This window comes from Argentina anserina, chromosome 1 (assembly GCF_933775445.1).
Source record: "Argentina anserina chromosome 1, drPotAnse1.1, whole genome shotgun sequence".
Lineage (NCBI taxonomy): Eukaryota > Viridiplantae > Streptophyta > Magnoliopsida > Rosales > Rosaceae > Argentina > Argentina anserina.
In genome coordinates this window covers 2,876,949-2,900,789 of record NC_065872.1, presented here as the reverse complement: position 1 = coordinate 2,900,789, position 23,841 = coordinate 2,876,949, and the positions used below count along the sequence as shown (strand labels likewise).

At 42.3% G+C, this 23,841-nt stretch overlaps 3 protein-coding genes across 3 annotated transcripts; 1 reads left to right on the top strand and 2 right to left on the bottom strand.

Annotated features, from left to right (window-relative positions):
• The first annotated feature begins 6,298 nt into the window (after positions 1-6,298).
• Positions 6,299-7,770, top strand: LOC126791612 (leucine-rich repeat extensin-like protein 4). Its single transcript, XM_050518092.1, has one exon. It carries the CDS (start codon positions 6,342-6,344, stop codon positions 7,557-7,559), a length of 1,218 nt encoding a protein of 405 aa, XP_050374049.1. The 5' UTR covers positions 6,299-6,341; the 3' UTR covers positions 7,560-7,770.
• Positions 7,771-8,054: 284 nt separating this feature from the next.
• Positions 8,055-9,942, bottom strand: LOC126791268 (acid phosphatase 1). Its single transcript, XM_050517699.1, has 3 exons — positions 9,398-9,942; positions 8,486-8,695; positions 8,055-8,358 (listed from the first exon to the last, which is right to left on the bottom strand). The coding sequence occupies exons 1-3, from the start codon at positions 9,787-9,789 to the stop codon at positions 8,181-8,183; spliced, it is 780 nt and encodes a 259-aa protein (XP_050373656.1). The 5' UTR covers positions 9,790-9,942; the 3' UTR covers positions 8,055-8,180.
• A 1,270-nt stretch (positions 9,943-11,212) lies between these two features.
• LOC126792342 (uncharacterized) lies at positions 11,213-13,647 on the bottom strand. Its single transcript, XM_050518794.1, has 2 exons — positions 12,955-13,647; positions 11,213-12,036 (listed from the first exon to the last, which is right to left on the bottom strand). The coding sequence occupies exons 1-2, from the start codon at positions 13,548-13,550 to the stop codon at positions 11,370-11,372; spliced, it is 1,263 nt and encodes a 420-aa protein (XP_050374751.1). The 5' UTR covers positions 13,551-13,647; the 3' UTR covers positions 11,213-11,369.
• Positions 13,648-23,841: the final 10,194 nt, after the last annotated feature.

Below are 23,841 nucleotides of genomic sequence, written 5' to 3'. Positions count from 1 at the left end.
CAAAAGTTTGCCATAGTAGAATCGATGTGCCTGCAAGTGGATTTTGAGAATTTGAAGACTGACATTGGATAGGTGGGGACAGTTGAAGCAACAGATTTTATCATGACTTCTTTGCCTGCTTGTGAGAGAGTAGAGAGGTTCCAACTCATGATCTTGTTTAAGATACGGTCTTTGACATAACTCGGAGCCTTTACTTTTGATCTACCCCAAATTGTTGGGAGTCCAAGGTAGATACCCGAATTTGGAACGGCGTTCATATTCATCACATAGCTCAAAAGCTCAACAATTTCAGGCCTAGTATTTGGACTGAAATAGAGAGAGGATTTTTGAAGATTAATGAGTTGTCCTGATGCCGAGTAGTAATGGTGAAGGGTATCAGACAAAGTCTCGCAGTTGTAGAGACTCGCCTTGTGAAAAAAAAAAAAAAAACCATCCGCAAAAAAGAGATGGCTAATTTGGGGACCATTCTGACTAATTCTAACAGCATCCAGAAGGTTGTCCGAACATAATTTCCTAATCATGAGGGAAAACACATCATTAACAAAGAGAAACAAGAATGGGGATAAGGGGTCACCCTACCTTAGACCTCTTGCAGGTTTAAAACCTTTTCTCGGCGTTCCATTGAACAAGACAACCATAGAGACTGAAGTGACACAAGACATCACTAATCGAATCCATTGATGAGCAAAGCCCATTTTGGAGAGAACTGCCTCAAGAAAAGACCAATCCACTCTATCATAAGCTTTATTCATGTCAAGCTTTAAAACAAACTCTTCCGCATCACCACATTTTTGCATCTTCAAGTAGTGAAAACATTCATGAGCAATATGGATATTATCCTGGATTTGTCTCCCCCGAAACAAAAGCCGATTGATTTTCAGAAATGAGAAGAGGCATGAAGGGTTGGAGTCTTGTAGAAATGATCTTGGTAAGAATTTTGTATGCAAAATTACATAGAGCAATAGGTCGGAACTGAGATGCCACTTCAGGGTTTTCCACCTTAGGAATAAGAGCAATGAAAGTTGCATTAAATCGTTCAAAGGAAGAAAGAACGAGGACGAGGTAGCAGCAAAAATAAGCTCATTTACAATATTCCAATGAGCTTGGTAGAAAGTACCCAAGAACCCATCTGGCGTGGGAGATTTTAAAGCACCAAGACCAAAAAATGCTGACTTGATTTCTTCCAGAGTAACCTCAGCAAGCAGGGCAAAGTTCAACTCAGATGTAACAACCGGACTCACAAAACCTAAAACAAGGTTTTGATGCTGAGTGGAATTGGCTGTATACATATCCTTAAAAAACAAGTTGAGGTGAGATGAGGTATCTCTTTCATTTTGAAGCCAAATACCATTATCATCCTTAAGACGAAGAATCTTGCTACGTCTTCTATTCATTAGAGTAGTATGATGGAAAAAGCTGGTATTACGGTCACCAAGAGCCAATCATAAAACTCTGGAGCGTTGCTTCCAATATAATTCTTCAAGAGTCCAAAGATTATGGATGGAATTGGTAGAATCTTGGATATCATCAAAAATCTCATCATTCCCAGAGTCAATGAGATTTTGAATCTTAGAAAGGCTCTTGTTCACATGTTTACTAACATTATGAAAAGAAAACTTTGCCTATTGAGACAAAGCATGACTACATCTTCTCAAATTTAAACACCACTGATCCACAAAATTAGGAGGAGAAGAAGGTAACCAATTACCCTTAACAATTTGGGAACACAATGGGTGACTATTCCATAGATGTTCGAAGCGGAACAACTTTGGCGCTTTAAATTGCATGGGAAGAGTGTCCACCAAAATAGGACGGTGATCAGATCCAATCTTAGGGAATTGAAAAACTTGACAGCATTGGAAACAAGAAATCCAAGCATCATTAGCAAGGGAACGATCTAGTCTTTCTTTCATCACAATTTTCTTATCTTGAAAGCAGAACCATGTGTATTCCGGCCCTTAAAACATCAAGTCATGAAGAGTGGTTCAAGCAATGAAGTCTCGAAAGAGATTCAATCTCCATTGAGGTTGAGGAAGGCCTCCCCATTTCTCATATTGCCATTGGATTTCATTGAAATCACCAAGACAGAGCTACATAATCAATCTTTGGTTGAAAGCCGGGTACAAAGAACGTCAAAAGTGATTTTTTTCATTGACATTAGGAGTGTCATACATCCAAGACACATTACAAGTGAAAGCATTCGAGGAGAAGGTAACACAAGTGTTGATAAAAATCTCTGAACTAGTAATACTAGAAATACTAACAGAATTATCCCAAAGTAAAGCTAAACCTCTGGAGCTCGTCGTTGTCGGGTTCACCACAAACATATGGTCATAACACAGCTTAGACTTCCAAAAATCAAGAACTTATTCCACCTGATGAGTTTCCATAATAAATAACATAGAGGGCGATAACGTTTCACAGTACTCTTGAGTGATTTTCCAGTCAAATCCACCCCAAGACCTTGACAAGCCATAAACCTCATGGAGGACCCGTAGCTGCATCAGGCCAGCTACCGGTGCCTTGATCCGGATACAGATCAACTTCAAAAATTACATGACGGCCACCCACTGCTTTATTGGAAAGGGTCTCCCTCATGATAGTAGGATCCTCAAGGAGAGTAATCATAGTAGCACAAGCATAAGAATATGTCGTCACGCCATCACAAACAGCTTGGATAGGAACTGGAGTTTGTTCATTAATCTCACAGTGTGACATATCAGAGGAAGAAGACATCAGAACCATAGCAGCTGAGAGGAGTTCCTGAAAAGTCATAGAGTTAATATCCAAAAAAGAAGCAAGAGGGAAAGATTCAACTAAAGCCAGGTTCATTGCTTTCAATCCATCCTCAATGCCTTCGACATGGTTCGGAGCTGGATCCAGAGGAACAACTTCAACGTTAGCAAAAGATAACTCCACCACCCGAGAACGACTACGACATCTCTTAGATCTACCCCTCTGCCTCACTTTTCCACGAGTTGCATTAGCACTAACAGAGCAGTCAAATTTCCCCATAATCTCATAAAAGAGACCACTGCCGGAATCTAAAAGGGAGACAGAGGAAAACGTGTCATTCTGAAATCTCTTCTTGATAGGCAGCTCAAACACCCTTGAAGATTCCTCCATAGCTCATGTTCCTCTTAAAAGACTGAATAAAAGAGTTAGTTTCAGAGCTACCAATAGGGCTTGGATCATTAAAATCAGATAGATCTGCTAAAATATCTTGACCCTCCATGGTCTTGCCATCAAACTTTCCCCCAGAGTAATTATTAGAGATGATGGGGTTTTCTTCCATATGTTGAATAGTGAGAGATGAGAGAGGGGTGGTGATTTGGGTGATCTCAGTAGACAAGAGAGAAGTCTGGATAACTGGAGTAGAATCAGACACACGACTGGGGAAGGGAGATAATGGAATTATGCGGGAGTTGTTGCTTGGAGTCTGAGCTACCACCGAATAGAGGTCATCTTGGTCAATAGAAGGAGAAGAGATAATCTGTTGGGCCATGCTCAGGTTAGACTTACTGGTCCAGGTAGATAGACTTGGATCAGGTTCGTGATGGATAGGAGGGTAGAGATTGGGCTCATCATGGTTAGGAACAGTAGTGTACGGCCCATTCCGGGGGGGGAGATGAAAGGCAGATTATTAGGAGACTTTGAGATATATTTTATTACATCATGGCTATGATAGATGTAACCAGGGCTCTGGGCAGTCACATAATCAGGAATCTCTTGGTAAATACAGCCAACAGGTACAAATTCCCCCAAACCACGATTAAAAGCATTATTGCAGGGCCAGAGAAAGGTTTTTCCAAAGAAGAAGGATTGACACCACTTTTTGAGCTCCTTCCAGTAGAAGTCCCCTCCAAAGGCTGAGTAGAGCTAGCTTGGGTAAGCTCCTTACCCTTGTCCCTGGCAGAAAACCTCCCATCATTGGTTCTATCATTCATAAATATATTCCCAGAAGTATGCCTGACAACCTGATTCAAATGGCCAACAGAGATTAAGGCATTGTTGGAGTTACCAAAGGGGGGATGGCTAAATTCAGACTGAGGTCCTCTATGAAGGAGCCGAGATTGGGAAGGAGGTGGTCCTGGATATGACTATTGGTTTTGTCTCTGGTGAAAAGATTTGCTTTGAAAATGCTCCCAGCTTCGATCGGATTCCTGATTCTGATGTTTTTTAACTGTGGGAGCCAGCATCCAAACCTCAAACCGTTCAGCTTTCAGATGTCTAAAATGAGAGCATAGCCTCTCACTATGCCCCAACCTGTCACACCGAAAACACAACAGTGAAACCCTTTCATATTTAAATTCAACCCAAAAAGGCTGGTGAGTGCCATTCTTAATCTAAGTTCCAGGAACAAGGGCATCTTTAGAGTTGATCATGACTCTAGCTATGAGGAAACTACGAACGATTTCCATGGGGTTCTCAGGCTCTTTGATTTCTCCAGCCAAGCCTGCAATAAGGTGGACATTCTCCAGAGTCAGGTGCCCCCTTGGTAAGCCATGAACCTGCATCCACAAAGTTAGCATATAGAGAGGAATATCATCAAGTCGAGCTTCCATCAGCCAAGGCTGTATTTCATTACTTATTGTCAATCAAATTTAAATTCTTTACCTAATATACAACTGTTTCCTGGATCCTGCATTTTGGTTTTCTCAGTACTAATTGGGTATTACTGATGTAAATGGTGTCAGTAAATTTCTTGTGGACTAAAGCTTTATGAAAAACACAACTACTTCCCCAAGATCTGGTTCTACAATTGGATAATTCAGTCTCTTTTTTTTTTTTTTTGGTGATTTGGTGGATGAGATTGTGACTGCCTGACTGGCCATGGGAGCTAGCTGCCATCCATTTGTAGTATGCGCTTGCCTTTTGATTGCTATTCACATCATGAATCTCTCTTTTGCCCCAGTGATGCATTCTGTGCCAAATCCTTGTGACCTTGATAGTCCAGACACTCCATGTTACTATGCATTGCAGTAGAAGCGGTACATGTCCTCAATCAACAACATCATAAATTCATAATCATGTTATTTAGCTCCATTTTGTATAAGTGAAACAAAAGATAATTATATGGAATGAGTTTAGTACTAATCCACCTTCTGAGGCTAAGGTTGTGATCACTTGAAATGAGTGGATCACAATTTTCACTAATTCACATATACATTGTTCTGTCTAAATGCTAGTAGTTGATCCAATGCAGGGGCGGACCTAGGTATATTGTTGAGTGGACTCAAGTATTAACCCTCTTCTCATGGCCAAAAAAAAATCCTAATGCTATGTGTATATATATACACTAAATATATAGTAATATATGACCCTCTAAACAATTAAATTTGACCCAATAGAATGTGTGAAGCCCAATCAGCTAATAAGTCTAAAAATTAAGCATTAATTTCTCTTATCTCAGCCACACGACCTTTAATTTCAATGACAAAGCAACGCCCAACGACGAAGTCTACGTTTCACATCATTATTTCCTTTAGTGCCTCGACAGTGCTCTCCGGCCTCTCTCCACAGTCCAGTGCTTCAACGAGTTCAGTCCCTCCCTCCCTCAGTCCCACACAACAACAACAACAAAAATTTCTTGGAAAATTCAAGTCCACCCAAAGTTCTAATCATGGGTCCGCCACTGGATCCAATGCCTTAACTTCTGCCCATTCCAAAGCCAGCAAATAATCCTCAGCTTTGTTGTGGATCAGCTAGTAATTATTGAAGTGTCTGCTTATTAATGCCATGAACAATAGCCGATGGGGCTTAGCATAAGTTGGTGTTAACATTAATGGACTTTTGTACTGCTATACTATATTAGGAGAATCCATACACTCCTTTCAAGTATTGAAGGTTAGATTTCAGATTAGGTACTTATTTATCTGAGATCTTGAGCTCCTACTTAATAGGATTGAGAGGTCTAAGCATGGGGTAATTTCATAGGATTGAACCTAATCACAGTACTCTTGGCTGTAAACTGATTGTTACTGAGCCATTATCCAGAAGAGGTCCCTCTGATACTTCTCAATCGACCTCCTCCTACTTGTTAATCATTGGGATTACTAGTAAGCAAGTTCATAATAACCACTAATCTACATTGTTTATGTGTTTTGGTGAGGATATATGTGAAGTGTGAAGTCTGAACTGATCAACCTTCTCTATCACAAGTCAACAAAACTACAGAAGAACAAAGAAAGAAGTGAAAAACATAAACAAAGTGAAACGGGTCATTCAATACCAAATAACCCCACAAAGTCTGTCCCTTCAATAACTCAACCACATTTGGACAACTTCACAAGTACAAACCCATCAAGCAAGCATTATAGTGTTATTTCTCTACTGAGAACATGAACTGCTGGCTTCTGGCTTTTCTGCTTCTGCTTATAATTCCCACAGAAGCTGGTTTTGGTGTTGGTGGGGGTATTGGAGTTAATGTTGGCCCTGTTGGTGGTGGTGGTGGTGGTGGTGGTGGTGGTGTTTGGATTGGTGGAGGCATCAGTGGCCAAAACCCTTCATCTGGGTCTTCCTCCTCAGACCTTAGCAGAGCCTACACTGCTTTCCAGGCATGGAAATCAGCAATCTCTGATGACCCAACTAGGGTTTTGGACACTTGGGTTGGCCCAGACGTGTGTTCTTACAAAGGAGTCTTCTGTGCAGATTCTGAGGATGGCCAAACTACTGTGGCTGGTATAGATCTCAATCATGCCAATCTCAAAGGCACTCTTGTCAAAGAGCTCTCCTTTCTAACGGAAATGTCCCTGATCCATCTCAACAGCAACAGATTTTCAGGCTCAATTCCTGACACTTTTAGAGACCTCAACTCTCTCCAAGAGCTTGACCTCAGTAACAACCTATTCTCAGGCCCTTTCCCCACAACAACATTATACATTCCCAGCCTCATTTACCTTGACCTCAGATTCAACAATTTCATTGGTTCCATCCCTGATGAGCTCTTCAACAAAAACCTTGATGCTATTTTTCTCAACAACAATCAATTTGAAGGTGAGCTGCCTCAGAGTTTGGGGAATGCACAAGCTTCTGTTATCAATTTAGCTAACAACAAGTTCAGTGGCAACTTCCCAAGTAACTTTGGGTTCATGGGTACCAAACTGAAGGAGATTCTGTTCCTCAATAATCAACTAACTGGTTGCATCCCTGAAGGAGTTGGGCTCTTTTCTGAGATCCAAGTCTTTGATGTGAGCTTTAATTCTCTGATGGGTCATTTGCCGGACACAATCTCCTGCCTCCAAGAAATTGAAGTACTCAACTTGGCACACAACAAACTCTCAGGGGTTTTACCAGACTTGGTTTGCTCACTGAAAAGCCTAGTGAATATTACTGTTGCTTACAATTTCTTTTCTGGGTTCAGCCAGGAATGCACTAAATTGTATTACAGGAATGTTGGTTTTGATTTCTCTTTGAATTGCATTCCTGGAAGGAACATGCAGAGACCACAGCCTCAGTGTTCTTTTATTCCAGGAGGTGGGTTAAATTGTCTGAGAATTCCTGGGGCAAAGCCTCTTGTTTGTGGCGGAGTTCTTCCAAGCTCATCATCATCTCCATGAAAATTTGTATGGAGCTAGCAGTAATTGTACAAGAGGTTGGTGAGTGGTTATTTATGTATTAGTTATCAACTTATCCTTCAGAGCTTCATCTAATTTAGTTCCTTTATTAACTCCTACCTGAATCTGGAAACAAAGTTCTCCAGGTTATGTTTTGATGATTAGCCGTAGGAGAATTATTAGTTAAATTAATCAAATATAAAACTTGGTTTCACTGCTTGGCTTGTGACATTTATGTGGGAATCATATTATACTGTGGTGTTTATGAACATGTTTATCTTTTTGTGTCACGTGACATCTGTGAACCCAGAAAACCTTGATTTACCATTTCCCAATTCACAGAGCTCTAGGCCTTGCCTTAATGGCTTTCATCTTTTTCCATCTTAGCCAAAATAGATAAATACCAAAGTGATTTTCAAGCTCCATGTTTCTGATGCGAATATAGAAAAATGCAAATGGGATTTACAATTGTCTGAAACCAAGGTAACTGAGAGAATGTAGCTGAGACATTGTTATCATACAAGGCTTCTCCCAATCGCAACCAAAATCAAATATTATCATGGTGGTCAATGATGAAATAGTGAAGAGAGGTACAACAATGCTAGAGTTATATCACACAAATATTTACGCAATATAATACATTGGGTTTGGAAGTTTAAAGGATCGCCGGGCAACTGCAAAGCCCGACAAGTCACTCCACTGATCTCCCGAGCTCCCATGAATCCGGAAACCTTCGCTTATCAGTTCTGCTCTCTTCTTGGACTTGTATTCAGTCGCGAGTGTTCCTTTATCCGAAGCTCCCCTGTAATCATCGCCAACTAAATTTTAGTAATCCTTACCATGAGGCTAGTTATCCTACTTTTTTATCAATGCATAATGTACATGAAATGCTCGAGGAGAAGAGCTGCAAAAGGGTTAGCTGATGTAACCTCAGTAGCAGCCTCTCCCAGTCGCTGTAACCCGAATATAGGAGGTTTTTCACCGTGGCATTTCTCTGAAATTCGCTCCGCCCAGTTAGCAGGAAGATCTTGAACCCCAACCGTTGGAGCCCCTTGTACAGAATCAAACTTGCTGGGATAGCAGGGGCCTCAGCCAAATCCACCCACTTATCAAAAGATACCTCATCAAATGTCACTGATCTGTAACATCATAGACCTAATCAATATTCATCACATAGAGAAATAGAGCAGCTAATCCATAACACAGTTGAAAATCTTTGATGCAAATTGAATAATCCCGCATCAATTAGGAAACCAGGCAAGTTACACTCTAGTAACATCTAAGTGTATTATGTATCTTCATATAGAGCAAACAAAAACACATATAACTTTAACTTCATAACACTAATACATGCGAGATTTTTCGGTTTTTCTATTATTATACCGAAAAATTCCAGTCAATAATCCTTACAACATCGAAAACTCTAGCGAATAGTTAACCTGTAGACCTTCATATTCCCTAAATCCCTAATCACTACAATGCAATAAGCCAATAAATACTTGAATAACCTTTTCTTTCTTCTTCTTTTTTCTAAATTGATTTTCTTGACAAATAAATACTTCATTTTTCCTACAAGCAAAGAACAATTCTGGGCCTAATCGTTAACAATTATATCACGACCACAATACTTATGTGTCCCACGAGTTCCATGTGGCGATCACCCATTGGCCCATTCTATCTAGAATGACAAGCCAATCACACGTCTACTCCCTACCAACCAGAACACGACAATACAACAACCCCAACCCTACAGGCCTACACCATCCATGATCAACCACCAATCATACAAATCCTCAGAGCAGTAATTAAATCAGACGGCGGTAAATAAATCAAGGGCTTACCCGAAGCCGTGTTCCTCATAGTACGGCAAGTTGGATAGCAGCGTCTCATCGATATCGAAAACCCAGGCGTCTTTCCCGTCGCCGCCGAGCTTAACCCCCTGGCCGAACGCCAGCGAGAAATTCGAGACGATCGCCGAGTCGGAAGCGTACTTGTCGCCGGTCATGTAATCCTGAACGAACCCCACGCACCGGGACGGAATGCTGGCCCAGCTGCCGGCGTCGTTGGTCTCGACGGAGAATCGCCAGCTGTCGCAGTAGATGTTGTCGTCGGCGCGGAGCTTCCGGTCTTCGGAGGCGTGGCGGTTCGGCGGGATTTGGATTATGGAGTGGGACAGGGCGGCGGGGATGGTGACGAGGACGGCGAGGAGGAAGGGGACGGCGGAGGAGGCCATTTGACGGAAAAACCCAGATAGGTCTTTTAGGGAGGCAAAAGAGCTTTCTGGTTTTTCGGTCTTTTCAGAGATGGAGAGAGAAATCAGAGGGGGAGAGAGAGGGAGCTGCAGAACGGAGGGAGAGGAAGGAAGTGTTTTTTGACGAAGAAGAGAGAGGTGTTGGGTTTGGTTTTATCCTGTGGAGACCGGAGTCAAATGTGAAGATTTTGGCTGGTAAAAAAATGTATTTGGGGTAAATTGTTTTCAACTTACACGAAAAGAACACGAGGGATGATGTAACTATTGGGTTGGATAACAACTTACAGTATACGATATTATGCAAATCAAATTTAGTGTTTAATAACAAAATATTGTGTTGGATTTTCGATGAATTTTTTTGAATGACTCGAATAATGCCTTTTGTTGTCTGTATTGTCGTTGATCGGTATTTGACACTTTTACTAAGATAAGAAACATAAAATAAAATATTTCGACTAATGATTTAGGGTGAGTTTGGCCCCGAAATGAGTTTTTTATAATCAGTTTCAACGGAATTGATTGAATAATCAGTTATAGCTGAGCTGCGAGAATAATCAGCTGTGAGTACTTGAAATATTGTGAATATTGGTATGAAAGTGTAGTGAGTTTAGAAAAGTGTGGTAGTAAGATGATAAACAGATTATAATCTATTCCCTATAATCAGAAGTTTCAATTTATAGCTTTTAAAATTTAACTTAGTAGGTATGAAATTCTCATATAATCACATATAATTTATATTTATCAAATATTTTAATTAAATTATTTAAGAATTTAAGCATACTCGGGCTAAACTCGCCCTTAAACAAAAGCTGGATTGTGTGTGTTTAATATATATATCTGGCTCGCGTTCACAGCCCATCTATAGATATGATTTCTTTTGCATAAATATAGGATTGCTTGATTGCAAAGGAATACGCTCTAACTCTCCTTGTGTGAAATCGTATTACATGAACTTAATTAGTTGATAGTGACAGAGGATAGGGTCGTAGCCTAGAGAACTTCCCTCTATTATTTCTAGAATTATAGAGGTATAATAGCTTAAACTTCATCAGAGCTAATCATATTAGCCTACACTAGGCATCAGATTGATTTGATTAGCCCAGGGTAATATCTAATCCTAGCTCTGTCCATGTTAGTTGACAATCTAATTTCGATTAGATACACAAGTACATTCTTTTACATCTTGAATGGATTTGGTATATATTCCGTGATTTGTAACCCCTTCGATCTATAAGTTCCTTGTGCAAAAGTACATTAGCCGTAGTACAATGTGTTTGATTACAACCCCCAAAACTACCAGCAGATGAAAGACAACGTTCATTGAATTAATAACACCAAAAATAACTGGGACAAATTACAGAGAAAACCTTCAAGATCTGTGAGAAAAAAGAATTGTGAGAAAAAAATAAACATGATCAAAAAATGTGGACAAAGATATACATGCATTTTGCTCAAACCAACAGTGCCTCAAATTAGCAAAAACTAATTGGTTGTCACAGCAGCTAGCAAGTAGAATACATATTAGCAGCAAAATTAGTCCAAGGCTAGGTTTGAACCAATTTCTAGGACAAGAAATCCTGTTCATCGTAGCAAAGCTCCTTTCTTAGTTTATGTGAGAAGAGTTTGCAAGCATCCATGCTGAGATCAATGGCAGCAGAAAGTGCTACAAATAGAGCAGCATCAGCCGTACAAGTTACATGCTGCACTCCAACTTGCACCATAGGCTTGCTCACCTTTCCTTCCCCTTCGACGCTTGATCCCATCACGAATCCTTTAACCGGCGACCTTGAGTAATTCAAACCCGAGTCTCTCAGTAGCCGACTGTCGATGCAAAACTCTCCGCCTTTTTTGATGCTCAGTGTAGCTTCAGCAATGGTAATGCTGCTACTTGGACCATTGTCATTGACAAGCTCAAACTTGTACCCCAAGCCATCGACAGGGCCTCTCTCGCGCCAAGCCTCCAACCGTCCCCATGGCTTCCAGTTGTTAACAGAGAAGCCATGAGGTCGGAGGATGAGCCAAGCACCCGGGTTGGACCTAGAGACACGGTCGGACCCCGGGGAAGGTACAAAGGGCGTGATCATGGAGGCAGCCGCCACAGGCGAGCCGGATAGATCATGAATTGTTATCATCCAACCCTTTCTCTCCCTTCCTGGTCTTTCTCTTTCACCTGAAAAGGTTCTCCTCCATCCTCTATTATTTTTGCTGGTGAAATCTGGTGGCAGAGATCTGATTTCAACACAAAATCATATTATTATACAGAATACACAAAAATATATATGAGAATGTAGTTGTCAAATTGGATTATATTCCTCTAAGTCTATAACAGAACATGAAGAACTGATACCAACTATATGCACATGGTAGGAATCCCCAATTATATCTAATGAGTAATGAGGCTGTTTTGATCTTCTCAAAAAGTTTTTTGTTTTGAAGTTGACATTGTCTGTTTGACCAAGTTTAGTTATGCAACTAGCCAACTAGAATGCCTTCATTGATTTGTTTTCTAAGTTTCTCGGTTCTCAAAAGCCACCGTTTGAATCAATTAACCACCCTATTTCAAGTTGACGACCATTCTAGAGAGCCGAACTAAGCTAAAAACTCACAAGCAACATATATTTTCCACTAATTAAACCATAAAAGATACACTCTAAAATACGTTAAATCTAATATGTCACACTAACACACTCTGAATTACGATAAAACTATCACCGTGCCAAAATCTCGTATCCTACCCCAGGAATTTCAGTTAGTCGGATATTGCAGTGCTGATTTGGCCACGACTCATGAAGTACAAACTAAATGTCCTCATTATCATGAAAGGAACACATGAAGAATCTCTAATTAAGCATGAAAGAAACGTAAAACCCTGAAATGAACCAACTTGGCATGTGAATTTTGTTTGGACTCCAGCTAGAGATAAAGACACTGACTCTTCCCGCTTCAAAATTGCTTAACCAAAAAAAAACCCACACCGTGATGAAACCCTCAATTTTCTCATTCACTCACACCAATAGTAATTTCCACCAATAAAAGTAACCCTTTTTCCAGAACTATCTTGGCCCACGTTAGCAAAAAGACATAATCAACAACTAGAGTGCGCCATATATTACAGAAAAAAGAAATGCAGTAATTAAACGTACTCACCGGAATCTGGAGTTACGGTCGGCACTGAACTTGCAGCTGAAAACAGGCTGTCGTATATCCCTGCCCTGAATCTGGAAAACCACAGGACTACACTCCGGCTCGCCACCGAACTGGAAAACAAACCGAGGATCCGGTTCAGCCCGGACAGTCATGTGTAATCGCGCTGAGGGCTTGTCACTGCGACTCCCGAGCTTCATCCACCCGTTGTGGATAACCTGCGGGCTGGCTTGAGCCGCGTCCAGATCAATGCTGAGGTTGACGCGGCCTAGCAACTTCCCGCTGGTGACTCCACATGTGTTGCCCATCCGCCCGGTGTATACAGAGACACGCAGCGTGATGGGTTTTCCCGACAGCCGCCTGAGCGCAGTCGGGTCCAGGTTGAACCCGTGGGCTGAGGTGGAGGAGTCGGGAGGGGAGTCATTAGTAGAAGAAGAGAGACTGAGAGGAGCAGTTTGGGGAGGAAAGTTCTTGATCCTCATCTCGCAGAAGCAGGGAGTGGTGGAGGAGTGAACGCCGGAACCGGCAGGCCTGGTGGCGTGTGGTAGCTTCAGAGATAAAGAGTCGACCATGACCCGAACAAAGGGACACGGATCCATGAAAGCAACGTTATAATTGCTGTGGTCTATGAATGAATGTTGGTCTGTGTGTCTGGTTCGCTCTGTGAGTGAGTGAGAGAGAGAGAGAGAGAGAGAGATAGAGAGATGGAGGAGAGTAGAGACAGCTGCCTTTTAGGTTTTGGGTGTTGACATGGTACCAAGTAAGGAAGATTATATATATGTGGGATTGTTTAATGGAGGTGAAATGGATGATGATGATGATGATGATGATGATGGGTTGGTTTGCATGTTACCGGTTTTGACGATTCACTTGCTGGAAAAGGCTTGGATGGGGGGATTGCAGTTTAGCTGGAGCTGAGTAGTTTTTACTGTAGTATTTTGATTTGGACGGATTCTGTGTTGCAGTGTTAGATTCCATGCCATCTTAATTTAAATACGTATCATTTTAAACTAATTACGTACAGACTAAAAAGGTTAACCTAGCTAGTTATTGCCATCGATCTAGTTTTTCTCATGTCTTATCCGAAAATTCTTCTCTCCACCCTGTGGAGGTTCACCTGCGTATGTGGCATAGCTTCAGCCACTTATTTCCGTCAGTTTTTGTCCTGGTGTTAGTCCATTTAGGTTTGATTTAGTTTCTTTAGAATACAAGACATGGTCAAAAAATCAATTACAGAAGTTGGATCTTAGTGAAATTTAAGGTAAGCTTTGATCTTTTTCATCTTCGTTCTTCTTCCTTAGAAGGGGTGGCGTCAAGGGCGTCGATGAGAACAAAGTCGGAGCCAGAGGAACTGGAGTTCAGATGATGCAGTTAGGAATTGTATTTGAGGGTGAACCTTCACTTGGGTGAAGGGAAGAACCTCCGTGTCTTATCTGCATAAAGTGGGATCGAATGATTGATTTAATCAAAAAACTAGCTTCCTCATGGATCCGTGAGAGGTTTTAGTAGAGTAGTTTGTCATCTCCTAACTCCAAAATTCACAGGATAGTAACATTAACCCGCCCTTTTACGGTAAATTATGGGTGACATCTACCAAATGTCATCTATGACCTCATAAGCGAATTTGTAATGCACATCAAATATTTACGATGCATTGGTTTCATAATAATGGCTACTATAACATGCACTATATAAATAAGGTCTCGACTCTCGAGTTCAAGTTACTCATCTTTCAATATGACAAAATCAAAAAGAAAAACAAAATAAAGTATTTTTTCTCAACACAAACTCTTACTCTAAATGAAGTAGGTTTTTTTATATGTTAAATTCAATTTTAGTATGTTGCTCGCATTTAACATCAACTTTAGTGACGCAGATGAGGGATCATCTACGCTAGCTCGCCATAAATTGAAGATCAATTTATAGATTTTACAAGTATATGTGTAAAAATATAACAAATCGAATGCATTTTCATATCACAATAGGTGTGTGTGCATATATGTATATAAACTTGATCAATGTGGTTATGATAAAGGGTTTACACTAAACTTATCCATGAGAATCAATTTATACCAACCTCGAGTAAACTCTCAAAGCTGGCAAGATTATGACTAGAAGTTTTAAAGTCAAAAACTTTAGTGACGGAAATAGTAATTGCAAACAAAAAGGGTAAAATCACAAAATGAGAAAGCAAGATTGGAAGAAGGAGCCCACAGTGGGAGCCATGGCAGCTTGGCTAAGGTTGTCACCACGTTGTCAACAAGGCCTGCCTGGATTTTTATACACAATACAATTGGAAAATACTAGCAGTAAAGAACTGTTGACGTGGCATTCTCGGCGCCGCCTAATCAAACTGATCCTGACACCGTTAACATTTTTTTCTTATCTATTAGCCTAATTAAGTACCTCTTAAGTCTTAACTAATTTTTAAGTTTTTTTTTCTTTATTTTGTTAAACTCGATGCTACGTGGTCCATATATGAATGAGATCATTCTTTCTTTTTCCGAAATGTATCGATTGGTATTGTAATCACCTTGATTGATAGTCTAAACTAAAGATAATGTACAAAAATATGACTTTAGTAGATCATCGATCGAAAGAACCACTACAATAGTGCTGACTGAGTTTAAGTTTATGACTAGACTCGAATTCATGTCTCTTAAAAATTTATGTAGTTTACAACGTGCAGGTGTGGCCACAATAAAGATTTAATGTGGTACTCTGATAGATTGAAATGCTGAAATTAAAGAAAAATTATACAGTATGTTGCTTCGGTTGATCAATGTAAATTATATCGTGAATGTTATTAAAATTCATTATTAATGATTATGGGATTGTGGATGTTTCTGGTTGGATTGGTGGGTGGTTAATATAAAATGCTAATTGGCCGGTAAAGGTGCATGAATTTATGACCAAATGCAATTTGTTCTTCATATATATTCACAACAAAATCAAATGTCATATGCAATGTCTTATTCAGAAGAAACTAAACTTTGGAATGTTTTGGTCTAAGAGCCTTCGTATCTGTCATTTGTGGTGGAGGTAATTACTAATAGAATTTCTTTAACAATTTAGTTTTCGAGTAGGAATCAAACTAATCAATTGTTGTGCATGCAGTGGCACGCAGCAACTCGATCAACCAAGCATGTAGGTGGTAGTGGTACCACCCTTGCCTATTGTGATCGGCAATCTCATTTTCCCAGCATGATGCTTGTTTCATCGCTACGCTACCAAATGTTTCACTCCTCAAAAGCTAGCCCGGCCAACTCTTTTATCATGCATGCGTATAATCCCTTAAAAACGCACCCAATCCGTGAACTAGTATGTCTCCATCCTTGGTCAAGACTTCTCTTCTCCATTGTCGTTTAATGTTAGCAGATACAGTGTTGATCGAGTAGGGTATGCAATATCATTCAGTCGACCTGTTTAATTGGTATGTGACATGTAAAGTCGATCAGTGTTAATTTGTTAACGTTATAAAAGGGCAAATTAAAGAGACAACCTAGCTATCTGGTTGTAGTTTTGTCCCAGGACAAAGTTTTTTGGGGTCCAAAAGACACGAAAATATATTCATTGGTCCTTAATTTGGAGGGCGATCGATCGAGCTAGGCTGTAGTGTCTCTCACAAACCTTCACCAAACTCAGTGATCGAGTGCTTCATACTAGGGTTACTATGGGTCGTGGTCTTTCCAAATAAGCTAGGGTTTCCAGACAACCCATGCCAGCATGGTGGTGATCGAAGAAGTTGGCAGAGACAACTTAGACAGGTCATTTGGGCGTGTATGTAGACTGATATTATCTTCTGACCAGATTGGGTAGAGTGCAGGATATAGACCAATGGAAATTGAATATAAATGATACATCACATATATTGATATATGCTATTCTACTCTTATATCCACCAATGCATTCTACCATATATTATTGGCACTGGTAAGACCTTGTTAATTAACACCGTAAGACGTTGTCATCTTAATTGGTTCGTCGTGTATGGATGCTCATGCCCAACGTACCTCTTATCTCCGGTCAATGGGAATATATATTAAGCGAAGCAATCTGATTAAAATCATTCTGTTCGTACTTATCTCATCTCTTTCACCCTAGTAGGCTAGTATATGAAAATATGTTACAACAAAAAATCATAAGTTTCAGGAAGTACTACGTCTGATCTTAGAAAAAAATGCGACGTTACCCTTGAGTGGAGTATTGCACGATTACCCTTTCCAATGCTGGTGCATTATAGAACAAATATATGACAAATTTTCGGTTGAATGCTATCTTCGTATCTTGAGATATATCTTCACGTACAATCTTTATTTGATCAACAAATTAAATTCCAGGTTCTCAGATAACTTTCAGAGCTCATGCTCTTTTGGTAAACTCTTTCATCTGTCAATAAGTCAAATAGTCAATTAACATATCAATGAATATCATGCACGCAAGAAGAAAAACAAGTATTAAGGTGGTCAGAAAATATGCAAGAAATACTAAGAAGAACGATATGAAGATATGATCTGATGATAGATATTTCAAATTGGGAAATCTTGGCGGGGAGGTAGTTAGAAGGCCTTCTGTAGTTGCGCTGCCCTATCGGTATGTACATACAAGTTCTGTATAGCAGTGAATTTAAAATTCCATGCACCACAATTCACAAAACATATTAATCAATAGTGACTGATGAACCGCAGTACAAAACTCAAGAAAGATCAATGTATGTATATAAGTACGTACCTGTAGAATATTTTCACGTACACAGAGTTTCGGCATTGCTGATAGATTGCATTAGCCTACCACTTCTTGGACCAAATCTAGTAAGCTAGCTATATGTCACATCCCGCCAAACTTAAGCAAAATTTTACCTTGAGCATTCTAGGCGGGTCCGGAATATGGTGGAACCCTTTGGAAGAACCTAGAAGATGTTAGAAGTCTCAAGAAGCCTTGGGACATTTCCGGAAATCTCTAGAACCTTGGAGAGGCTAGTGGAACTAGACTATTCAAGAATCCTCTAGAACACTCAAGGATAATCTCAAAGTCTTATAGATTTGGATAGACTTAAGGAGAATCATCTAGAACTCTCTAACCTTGTAGATTTGGATAGACTCAAGGAGAGTTATCTAGAATATACATAGTCCTAGAAGTATCTAGAACTTGTAAAGTAGGATGAGGAGGCCTATAAATAGCAAGGCACCCCTCTCATTTACACCATCAAGTAATCAAGCAAGCTATCAAGCATACTTGTAAGTTCTCTCTTGTTCAATATAAGTTCTCTTTCGAGATATTCTTCTTTGCCTTTCAATTGTTCTAGCAGGGCATTTGCGAGAGTAAGGCTGACTTAGCATAAGGGAGCTGCTAAGGCCGCACGAGTTGCATAGCAAAAGAGTAAGCTCGTGACAGTTGGTATCAGAGCCGAAGTTCGATCAAGAGGCTAGCTCGACACAATGGCAAAGAACGGCAATCCTGTTGGTAGTGTTTCCGACGACACGCAAGAGAAGGGTCATGAAGAACTTGTCAACCCGACGGTTCCAAAGAAGGAACGAATGAAGGACATACTAGCTGCAATCGACTCACGACTAACCCAAGTGGAAGAGAGCGTGAGTGGCATGGGAGCCCAGGTGGAAGACTTGGAGGCAGAGGACGCCGCAATCCACACTGCGATCAAGGGCATGATGCTCAAGCTAGAGGAGTCCTTGCAAGGCGAGATAGACAAGGTTCGCGAGGAGTTCATGGGGGAACTCGCCCGGATGCGTGAAGTTCAAGAAAGGGAGCACAATAGCATGCTTGCACGCATGGAGGAGATGCAGGCAGATTCTGCACGCATGGAAGCTATGCAGGCAGACCTTGCCCTATGCAAGCGCGCACTAGCCGCGGGGGCTAGCACCAGCAGTAGCGTAGAGGCCAAGCGGATCGAGGCGCCAAAGCCAAAGAGCTTCGGAGGCATGCGCAACGCTCGAGAAGTAGACAACTTCTTATGGGGGCTAGATCAATACTTTGGGGCCGTAGGCATCATGGAGGAAGATGCCAAGATAAAGACCGCGTCTCTTTATCTCACCGACACCGCCATGTTATGGTGGAGGAGAAGGCGAGGAGATGTCGAAAGAGGTACGTGCACCATCTCTACCTTTGATGACTTTGTGAAAGAGCTTAAGAAGCAGTTTTATCCCGAGAATGCCGAGGATGAGGCAAGAGCTCGCTTGCGAAGGCTCAAGCACACCGGGCCAATTTGTGATTATGTTAGAGAATTCACTAACTTGGTGCTTGAGATTCCCGACCTATCCGACAAGGATGCTCTCTTCAACTTCATGGATGGTCTCCAATCATGGACCAAGACGGAGCTAAGGCGACGAGGAGTGCAAGACCTTGCTACCGCCATAGCCGTGGCCGAAAGCTTAGTTGATTTCTCAAGTCCAAGAGAGTCCACCAAGCCCAAGGAGAAGAGGAGCAGCTATGCCAAAGGTGGGGGAGACAAAATCCAACGCAAGGAGGAGCCCCGCCGTGAGAGCCACTCGGCAAGGTTCAAGGATAAAGGCAAGTCAAGAGACATGCGGAGCTCGGACAAGCCAAATGACAACAAGTGCTTCTTATGCGATGGTCCGCATTGGGCTAGACATTGCCCACAAAGGAGAGCACTAAGCGCGCTCTTGGGAAGTCATCAAGGCGAGAGTGAAGCCGAGGGTGGCAATGGAGGTGCACATTTGGGGTCTTTGCAGGTGCTTAATGCTATCCGCTCAACACCCAAGGTCCAAGCCAAAGGTTTGCTCTATACGGACATCACCATATGTGGGAAGCCAACAACGGCGATGCTCGACACGGGGGCAACTCACAACTTTATTTCCGTTGAAGAAGCACGCAAGCTTGGACTTAAGGCAACAAATGGAGGAGGTTCCATTAAGGCGGTTAACTCACCTGCCCGCCCAATACAAGGAGTAGTTCGAGGAGTCAAGACAAGCGTGGGAGCTTGGTGTGGGAACCTAGACTTCTCGATTGTACCGATGGATGACTACAAGGTAGTCTTGGGGTTGGAATTCCATGATCAAGTCAAGGCATTCCCGGTGCCATTCGCCAATAGCTTATGCATTATGGATGGCGAGAGGTCGTGTGTGGTGCCAACAACCCGAGGAGCAAAGCAAGACATCAAGGTCTTGTCGGCACTACAATTCAAGAAAGGCATCAAGAGGGAAGAGGAGAGCTACTTGGCCATCCTTAGTGAGTTTGATGATGAGGAGCCAAGGCCTCAAGATGACATGCCCAAGGAGGTAGCAGCAGTTCTTGAGGAGTTCAAGGATGTATCACCCGCGGAGCTGCCCAAGAGACTACCCCCAAGGAGAGAGATCGACCATGAGATAGAGTTGGAACCAGGGACCAAACCACCCGCCATGGGTGCATACCGCATGGCGCCACCGGAGTTAGCAGAACTAAGGAGGCAATTGAAGGAACTTTTGGACGCGGGGTTCATTAGACCTTCGAAAGCCCCATTCGGTGCCCCGGTATTGTTCCAAAAGAAGAAGGACGGATCTCTACGCATGTGCATTGACTATAGGGCGCTCAACAAGATCACGGTAAAGAACAAGTACCCTATCCCTCTCATTGCCGATCTCTTTGATCAATTGGGTCATGCACGCTACTTCTCAAAGTTAGACCTTCGTTCGGGGTACTACCAAGTGCGCATTGCGGAAGGGGATGAGCCAAAGACCGCATGCATCACAAGGTACGGTTCTTATGAATTCATGGTCATGCCATTTGGTCTAACTAATGCACCGGCGACATTTTGCACCTTGATGAACAAGTTATTCCACCCCTACTTGGATCGGTTTGTGGTCGTCTACTTGGACGACATAGTGGTATATAGCAAGACCATGCGGGAGCATGTGGAGCATTTGCGGGAAGTGCTCAAGGTTTTGCGGGAAAACCAGCTATACGTCAAGATGGAGAAATGCTCATTCGCGAAGCCGGAAGTGTCGTTCTTAGGACACAAGATCAAGGACGGCAAGCTTATGATGGAGGATTGCAAAGTACATTCCATCCAAGAATGGGAACCACCCACCAAGGCATGGGAATGGACAACAAAGTGTCAAGAAGCCTTTGAAGACTTGAAGAAGGCAATATGCGAGGAGCCCGTACTTAGCCTACCGGATCACTCCAAGCCATACGAAGTGCACACCGATGCTTCCGACTTTGCCATCGGTGGAGTCCTCATGCAAGAAGGACATCCAATTGCTTATGAGAGTCGGAAGCTCAATGACACGGAGCGGCGCTACACCGTGCAAGAGAAAGAGATGACTGCCATCATCCATTGCCTTCGAGTGTGGCGACATTACTTGCTTGGGACCAAGTTTGTGATCATGACCGACAATGTAGCAACAAGCTTCTTCCAAACTCAAAAGAAGCTAAGTCCAAAGCAAGCAAGGTGGCAAGACTTCTTGGCGGAATTTGACTACACCATGGAGTACAAACCCGGGAAGGCGAACGTGGTAGCGGATGCACTAAGCCGCAAGACGGAGTTTGCAAGCATCTCGCAAGTCACTAGCCCATTGCTAAGCAAGATCAAGGAGGGACTAAGGGTAGACCCTCAAGCACAAAGCCTCATCACCTTAGTAAAAGAAGGCAAAACTCGAAGGTTTTGGCTAGACGACGACCTTCTCTATACAACAGGCCGCCGCATCTACGTACCAAAGTGGGGAAGCTTGCGAAGGGAGCTAATCAAGGAGTGCCATGATTCCAAATGGGCCGGCCACCCAGGTATGAAACGCACACTTGCCTTGCTAAAGTCCATGTATTATTGGCCAAGGATGCGGGACGGGGTCGAAGAGTATGTGCGGACTTGTCTAGTTTGCCAACAAGACAAGATAGTTCAGCAGCAACCGGGGGGCTTGCTAGACCCTTTGCCCATTCCCGAGAGACCATGGGAGAGTGTCTCTATGGACTTCATCACTTGCCTGCCGAAGTCCGAGCAGTTTGGGAGCATCATAGTGGTAGTGGACAGATTCAGCAAGTATGCAACCTTCATGGCCGCATCAGCCGACTGCACTGCGGATGAGACAACAAGGCTATTCCTACGCAATGTAGTCAAGCTTTGGGGAGTTCCAAAGAACATTGTCAGCGACAGAGACCCGCGCTTCACGGGGAGATTTTGGACGGAGTTGTTCAAGATGTTGGGGTCAGACTTGAACTTTTCAACAAGCTTCCATCCACAAAGCGACGGTCAAACGGAGCGCGTCAATGCTCTCTTGGAGCTATACTTACGGCACTACGTGAGTGCCAATCAAAAGGATTGGGCCAAGCTTCTAGATGTGGCGCAGTTTTCCTACAACCTGCAGCAAAGTGAGGCCACCAACAAGAGTCCTTTTGAGATTATTTTGGGACAGCAGCCTACTACCCCTTTATCCCTTGCCACTCACTATGAAGGGAAAAGTCCAGCCGCATTCAAGTTCGCCAAGTCATGGCATGAGCAAGCGGAGTTAGCTCGAGCGGCGTTGCACAAGGCTGCCAAGAGGATGAAGAAGTGGGCGGACAAAAAGAGGAGGCATGTCGAGTTCAAGGAAGGAGACCTTGTACTTGTGAAACTCTTGCCGCAGCAGTTCAAGGCCTTTAGAAAGGTGCACAAGGGCTTGATCCGCAGATATGAAGGGCCGTTTGAAGTTATCAAGCGCATAGGCAAAGTTTCATACAAACTCAACCTCCCGCCCAAGTTAAAGATACATCCGGTCTTCCACGTGAGTATGTTGAAGCCCTACAATGAAGACGAGGAAGACCCATCAAGGGGCATATCACATCGGGCACCAACAGCGGTAATCACCAACTTTGACATGGAAGTCGATGAAGTACTTGCAGATCGGGTCATTCGACGTCGAGGCGTGCCAAGTTATAAAGAGTACCTCATCAAGTGGAGAGGTTTGCCCGATACGGAAGCAAGCTGGGAGTCCGAGGATACGCTTTGGCAGTTCAAGGACATGATCCAGCAATACAATGAAGCGCGATGAGGGCATCGCGGGATTCGGTGGGGGAGAATGTCACATCCCGCCAAACTTAAGCAAAATTTTACCTTGAGCATTCTAGGCGGGTCCGGAATATGGTGGAACCCTTTGGAAGAACCTAGAAGATGTTAGAAGTCTCAAGAAGCCTTGGGACATTTCCGGAAATCTCTAGAACCTTGGAGAGGCTAGTGGAACTAGACTATTCAAGAATCCTCTAGAATACTCAAGGATAATCTCAAAGTCTTATAGATTTGGATAGACTTAAGGAGAATCATCTAGAACTCTCTAACCTTGTAGATTTGGATAGACTCAAGGAGAGTTATCTAGAATATACATAGTCCTAGAAGTATCTAGAACTTGTAAAGTAGGATGAGGAGGCCTATAAATAGCAAGGCACCCCTCTCATTTACACCATCAAGTAATCAAGCAAGCTATCAAGCATACTTGTAAGTTCTCTCTTGTTCAATATAAGTTCTCTTTCGAGATATTCTTCTTTGCCTTTCAATTGTTCTAGCAGGGCATTTGCGAGAGTAAGGCTGACTTAGCATAAGGGAGCTGCTAAGGCCGCACGAGTTGCATAGCAAAAGAGTAAGCTCGTGACATATAGCTCAAGAAAGATCAATGTACGTATATAAGTAAGCTAGCTATAGCTCTTCCAGCGTCAATGAATTTAGATTTGCAGCAGAAATCCTTATTGTTTTGGTGTCAAGATGGTGTCATGATAGGTGGGATATGCTCTCGGCTTCAATATTAATACTGTCGTAAGTACCAATTATTAACAATTAACCACCGAAGAGAAATTGGACAGGAAATGGTTAGAGTTTTCACTCCTCGAACATTACGTATGAAAACAACTCTCGCAGGTTTTTACACGACTTGGGGAGCCACTTCTCCAACAAGTCTGGCGAAATAGCAACAC